This window comes from Rhinopithecus bieti, unplaced genomic scaffold (genome assembly GCF_001698545.2).
Source record: "Rhinopithecus bieti isolate Rb0 unplaced genomic scaffold, ASM169854v2 scaffold_19861, whole genome shotgun sequence".
Classification (NCBI taxonomy): domain Eukaryota; kingdom Metazoa; phylum Chordata; class Mammalia; order Primates; family Cercopithecidae; genus Rhinopithecus; species Rhinopithecus bieti.
Window position 1 is genome coordinate 1,287,649 of NW_016809659.1, and position 6,857 is coordinate 1,294,505.

At 39.2% G+C, this 6,857-nt stretch overlaps 1 protein-coding gene across 8 annotated transcripts in view; it reads left to right on the plus strand.

Annotated features, from left to right (window-relative positions):
• Positions 1-6,857, plus strand: part of HDAC9 (histone deacetylase 9) — a 941,976-nt gene that overhangs the window by 728,055 nt on the left and 207,064 nt on the right. For all 8 annotated transcript variants that reach the window (XM_017890061.1, XM_017890068.1, XM_017890066.1 and 5 more), the window contains one exon: positions 5,492-5,599. In XM_017890061.1, coding sequence (XP_017745550.1) covers positions 5,492-5,599 — 108 coding nt within the window. The remainder of the gene's footprint in view (positions 1-5,491; positions 5,600-6,857) is intronic.

A 6,857-nucleotide genomic window follows, 5' to 3' on the forward strand; every position in this document is an offset into this window, starting at 1 on the left:
ACCTGGATCCTCATGCTGTCCTCTGAACACTCAGGGTTCCATGGCAACCTCTCTGCACCATCTGACTATTCCTGATCTCCCAGAATTTGAAGCTGAGGTTGGCAACAGATTAACTCCTGATTACTGATTTCTCTGCCAGCTGGAGCTTGGCAGTAGCACCATTTTGGCTCACATTGGTACTGGGGTTCCCCTGAATCCCTCTGTGGACTCCATTTGGCTCCACCCATAGTTAAACCATTTCACGGGCTCTCCCATATCATACCCCTTGGAGGATGGTGAGAACTTGAGGCTTCCAGCTGCACTACACAGGAAGCAAGAGCATCTCAGGAATGCTATAGTCTAATATTCCATTAGTTTTTCACAACACTCTGCAGACTTTATTGTATGGTGCCCACAGTTTAGTGTAGACATGACTTCAAAAAGTCCCAAATATTGACTGAACACGGTGGTTCACACCTGTAATCCCAGCACTTTGGGAGGCTGAGGCAGACGGATCACCTGAGGTCAGGAGTTCAAGACTAGCCTGGCCAAGATGGTGAAACCCCATCTCTACTAAAAATACAAAAATTAGTTTGGTGTGGTGGCGGGTGCCTGAAATCCTGTCTACTTGGGAGGCTGAAGTGTAAGAATGGCTTGAACTCAGGAAGCAGAGGTTGCAGTGAGCCAAGATCGAGCTACTGCACTCCAGCCTGGATGACAGAACGAGACTCTGTCTGGAAAAAAAAAAAAAAAAAAAAAAAAGACCCAAATATCAACCAAAGTGAAGGCTCACCGACCATTTTGTCGACTTACCTGAAACATTTTTCTCTCGTTTGCTCACATATCGCTTTCTGTGTTCCTTGTTTCTGCTGCACCTCTTGAGTCCAGCTTTCTCCATTCTCTCAGGACCAGAAGAGGTGGATTTTGGATTTTCCTTCCACTCAATGCATTCTATATCTTCCCTAATCAACAAGCATGCCTGGTTGTCACAGGTAGAAGGGGTCTCTACTCTGAATCATTCAGAGAAGAAATAATAGTATTCTTTTGATACTGTCACTAACACAGGACCATGATCCAAGACAGCCAGGTTCAGTTCTCGATATGAAAAGGAATTTGGGAAAATATCATCCTCACCACAAAATCTGTATTTTTATGTATATTGAAGCAAAATCCTATTTTGATCATCATTTTCTTTACCTTTCTTCTATATCCATCCTAATCTCCCTTTCAGCTCATGTACTATTACTCCTTAATGCACACACACACACACACACACACACGCACACACACAGAAAGTCTCTCTCTCTCTCTTTCTCCCTATCTCTCTCTCACTGGGAAAAAGAATAAGTTGTTGGAGAGACAAAGGGGAATTTATGTGCATGGAAAGAAAAGTGACAAAGCATATTTTTTCAGAATATAGTAGTTCTTTTTTTATTATTATTATACTTTAAGTTCTAGGGTACACGTGCACAACATGCAGGTTTGTTACATATGTATACATGTGCCATGTTGGTGTGCTGCACCCATTAACTCATCATTTACATTAGGTATATCTCCTAATGCTATCACTCCCCCCTTCCCCCTCCCCACAATGGGACCCAGTGTGTGATGCTCCCCTTCCTGTGTCAAGTGCCTTCATGTCTTCTCAACTTTAGCAAGCCCTTAGTAGTAGGCCACTGTGTTCAGGGTGGCTCCCTGCTCCACTGTCATTCCTTTCTTTTCCAGCCTTATCTATTATGTCTTGCATTATTTTTCCATTTCCAGAGCCAACTCTATGCCACTCTCCTTCAACTTCCAAATGTGAGGGTACCTGTCTTCTTATAGTTCCAAACCCTTCTGGTCTCTACTTTCATCATTATTGCATTGCCATTTCAGCCCCTTAATCCTACATATCTGTATCCATTCCAAGCAAATCCTTCTTTCCCTTTTTTCTTCCCCTCCAGCTTCAAAATATCTTATTCTATGCCAGGAACCACTATCAGTCTATGAACTCAACTGTCTTCTCTTACCCAGAGTTTTTTCCTACTGTCAAGATGTTCTTCAGCAGTTAAAATCAGAGCTCTCTTAAGGAAGTGGCCCTCTTGATGCTATCAATAATATAGGGAAATTGGTTGGAGAGATTGCCAACCAATGAGAGGGACATAGAGGGAGGAAAAATACTTTTTGCCATTGAGAATGTTGGAAAGTTGGATATGCACGTTCTTCTAGTGACACAGATTATAGCAGAATTCGTAAGTTATGCATCCTGTTTTATCACTGAAGTTTTAATGAAACTGTAACATGGAAAATACTGTGGTTAGCTTTTGGCAGCTAATTTGGCCCTGAACCCCATTTGGAACATCGTGCCTTAAGAAAGTATGCTTGTAATTTGACTTATGAACAAGCTTTTGTGATTTCATCTTACTATGAGCTGAAGAGTGTGCCCTCAACATTTATGTACTGAAGCTCAAATCGCTAATCTGATTATATTTGACTACCTTTAGAAAGTAATTAAGATTAAATTGATTAAATTAGGTCATAAAAGTGGTGTGTGCTAATCCAATAGGATTGATATCCTTAAATGGAGGGAACTTTAGTACAAGGAAAGGCCATGTGAGGATGTAGCAGAAAGGTGGCCATCTGCAACCCAAGAGGAGAGTCCTCACCAGTCACCAAATGGGTTGGCACCTTGATCTTGAACTTCAAAGCCTCCTGAATTGTGAGAAATAAAATTTCTTTTGTTTAAGCTACCCAGCCCATGGTATTTTGTTATGGCATCCTGAATCAACAAAAACAAACCTGTTTGTAAATTCAGAATTAAGTACAATTACCCATTTATGAACATATTATAACCACAAAACTTGACCATTACCATTTAGTTATAAAGTAAATGTAAGCAAAACATTGGTTGAAGTGGTATTGAGATAAATATTGTTTTTGTTTAAATATAAGTAAATTAATGGATGATAGATCCCATAGATTCCTAAAGAGAGCTTCTTTAGGGATAAGCCTAAACATTGGTTATGAGTCAAAATATCCATCATCCACCTATGTGCTCAACATACTTTATGATCAGTAAACATAGCTTTATTATAAAAGTAACCCCCACCTGGCAACTCACAGTAGGTACTCAATGAATGTTAACTGAATTAAAATGAAATGACCATTATTAGTAGACGTTTAGACACCAAAATTAAAGTCACAAACATCTTAGGCAGATAGAAAGGTATGGACAGGTATATGGATATCAAAGGTATTTGTGGCTCCCTAATGCCCTTTAGTATGGTCAAAGAGACAGTGCTCTCTGCTGCTGGAATGTTTTTCTAATCAAGTTCAGTATTTATAATTGTTTTGGAAGGAAATTTGCTACTGCTTTAAGAAATGAAGAAAGAAACAAAGCTTATGATGTACTCCAAAAGTTGAGTAAAAAGGGGTTAGGAATTTTACATGGTTCTTGAGTCACTGAATAAGTCTTTTGGAATGTATTTATTTTATTTGTTTGCTTGCTTCCCCAGTAATTTAAATTCTAATTAATGCGGGCTTTTCTTTGGTACTAGTAGTTCTGTAATGGCAGGAAAGCTGACTAAAACCTATATAATACATGGTAAATAATGATTTTTATTTTTCAATTTGTGCAGTCATCTTCCTTAAGAATATATCTACACAAAGCTTAAACAACTACTTATTTATATTGGTTCAGTAAAATAATAAAACCTTCAATTTAGAGGGCAAATGATTCGGTCTCAGTGTCCATTTGAATGATTCTTTCACTCTTTAGCTGATAGTGTAGACCATGATGGTATCGACTATGATAGGGGATGCTGCCTCCTAGAAAGCCTGGGTTTCTTCAGGGGGGTGATGGAAAGGCATGTGCTGACAGGGTCAGAGTTCTGCGTGAGGGTCCTGTGGTCTTCAGAGTAGCCTCTCTAAGCCACAGTGTACTCATTCAGTCAACACATAGGCCTCCACTATTTGCCAGGCTTTACGAAACAGGTATGACAGTAGCTGAAATAGTAGTAGCTAGCTTTTGCTTACCACTTACTCATTTAATCGTCACTACAATTGTATGCAGATGGTACTTTAAAAAGTTGGTATTTTCACAGATAAAGGAACGAAGGCAGAGATCCATTAATTAATTAATTCCCCAACATCACTCAGGTTTTGATGATGAAGCCATGATTTTACCCCACCAGTTTGATTACAGAAACTTCACTACTATACTGCTATTTATAGGATCTTAATTTTCTTTTTTTATGTATGCACTTATTTACTGTTCTCATTTATTTTTTATGTATTCATTGTTCTTGATAGTATTTAAGTCTGTAAGAACCTCATGAGAAAAAGGCATGTGAAAATTCTTAGAAAACTGCTTAGTACACTGTGAATATGTGTTGTTATTATTTATTGTATTTGTTCCATGTGATTAGGCCTCTTGCATTTAATTCTCTATTATTAAAAGAAAAAAAGCTTTGTTTTATGCAGAATTTCTCCCCTTTGATCCATTTGGGAAGGCTTGCTATTTACATTACAAACTTTGTATTCTATTTCCTGGTGTTTCAAGTAACTTATGCGTCCTAAAATTAGAGATTTCTACCATCGGATACTCTTTTTTTTTTATGTTATGAAGTATTTTATACATTAAAAAGTATCACATATATGATCATTATAAACCACTATTGTTGTTCTTTTCATGTATACATTATTATGTGTTTTCATTGCATGCATGAAAAAGGGTAAACAGCATTTTATAAAGGGAAATCCAGAATATTGGTACGTGCTTTGTGTTGATAATAATGTTCTCTAGTAGATAAGCAACCATATATTTTACTAGCCTATCCAATTTTAACAATACCAGTTTGAACTGAAACAAGCTGACAAATTGTACTGAAAGTTAGAAATCTTAAGCTTATACTTTGAACATCAAATTTTTCCTTGCAATTTGCTATTAATGTTTTAAGTGTGAGGACCACACACTCCTTCCATTTAGTTGAAGAACCTGACTTGCAGTTGCTACTTTCTACTCCCTGACTGCTGGTGCTACCTGCCTAATAATTGTCTTTGGCTCCCTGTAAACCTGCAGTCAGAAGGGTATTTGCATTTTCCCCCTCTAGCACTTGCAAATTCGATTTTTATGTATAACTAAGTGCTCTTAGTTTTTACTCCATCTAGTACTGGGGCCTGGTTTCTAGCAGGCCTGTAACTAAGCCAGATCCGGCCTATGTAATGCTGTTTGTAATGAGAAATCTAAACAGGGAATGGCAGTGAGGCATGGCAGGAATGTGTTTCCATTGGAGAAGTCAGTGTAGAGAAAAAGTATAAGCAAAGCCATGTCCAGAAGGCCTTTTCAGCTGGCCAAGACGGAAGACAAATGTTATTGTACGTAGGCTGTTACCCTGCCAGCCCTTCCTCACAGATTTGCTTTCTCTCTCTGTCCCTCTTCCCCCGCGACCTCTTCCCCTCTTTCCCCCTTTCATCTCTTCCTTCTCTTTCACTTTCTTCTCCTGTCTTCGGACTCTGCTGACTGTTTGCTCAGGTGGACAGTGACACCATTTGGAATGAGCTGCACTCGTCCGGTGCTGCACGCATGGCTGTTGGCTGTGTCATCGAGCTGGCTTCCAAAGTGGCCTCAGGAGAGCTGAAGGTGAGGTCTGGGTTGCATTAAGTGTGGGAAATCCAGAGGAGAAGCTGAAACAGAGATGTTGTTGTATGGGAATTGTGGGGAGTGTGGGGTGGTAATAAAAGGAAGGGCACAAGGAAGAGGGCAGAGATGGCCAGTAAGGTGTGATAATAACTCGTCTGCAGGCAGGGAGTAGCTCATCCTGCTCACAGGGCCTTCTTCTTTCTGAGAACGCTGCAGTCAGGGCCCACCGGTGTGCGTTTAAGAGCATAGAGATCATAAGTAAAGCTATGATTCAGGTTAAAAATACCCTTCATATATACATATCTGTCATGCCATCCTGAGATTCTCTTTTGAAGTGATTTAAAAAATATGATTACTGAGTAGTGTGTATAAGCTCAGAATACCACCCAGAGAGAGGGAGGCAGAGAAAGGTAAATACCAGACGGGAAGGATTGGGAGGAAGAAGGAAATTGTTGATTAGAAGGGTAATGATCCAGAGTGTGTTTTCCATGAAAGAACTTAAAAAATGAGCTATGCTTTATTGTTCTTTTCTTTTTATGGCCTCTTCTTTTCTACATCATTGAAAAGAACAATGTCAAAACCCCAGCGTTTCCCAGTCTAAACAATTTATCAAAGCCAGAGACCTGACAGACGTTGACATTTTATTTGGTATTTTAACAGTACTATTTAAAGGTATGCCATGTGCGTCTTGAATACAGTTACCCCAATAAACTTTGTTGGTGCTAACACGGCCTTTTAATGCACTAGTTCACACACTTCATGACGCAATCTGAGTGGTGATTGATTCAGTATTTTTAGCAATTGTGGGGCTTAGGGAAATACATTACGACCAAAAACATGTGCACTGTGAGCTTTGTTAATCCAAGATAAAATGTCATTAGGATTACTTTTCTTTATGTCTAATGAATTTTTATTCAATTACATGGGACTCTTCCAGTTGCGATTAAAAATGTAGAGTAGGAATGTGCACTTTACAATGTAGCGTTTGTCCAAGAAGTCTTTGCTCTAACTCTTTAAAGAGAGCCTATGGAAATATAATTTTGATAGGGTGGGCTCTATTTAAAAAGTAGATGTGCTTGTATATATTTGACATAAGTAGTATTAGGACATTGCTCATCTCAGGGGATATATGGGGTCATTAATGTGGTGCTTACTCTTCAGTCTTTACCTTTGAAAATGAGCAAATAGGGGCCGGGCGCAGTGGCTCAAGCCTGTAATCCCAGCACTTTGGGAGGCCGAGACCATCCTGGCTAATACG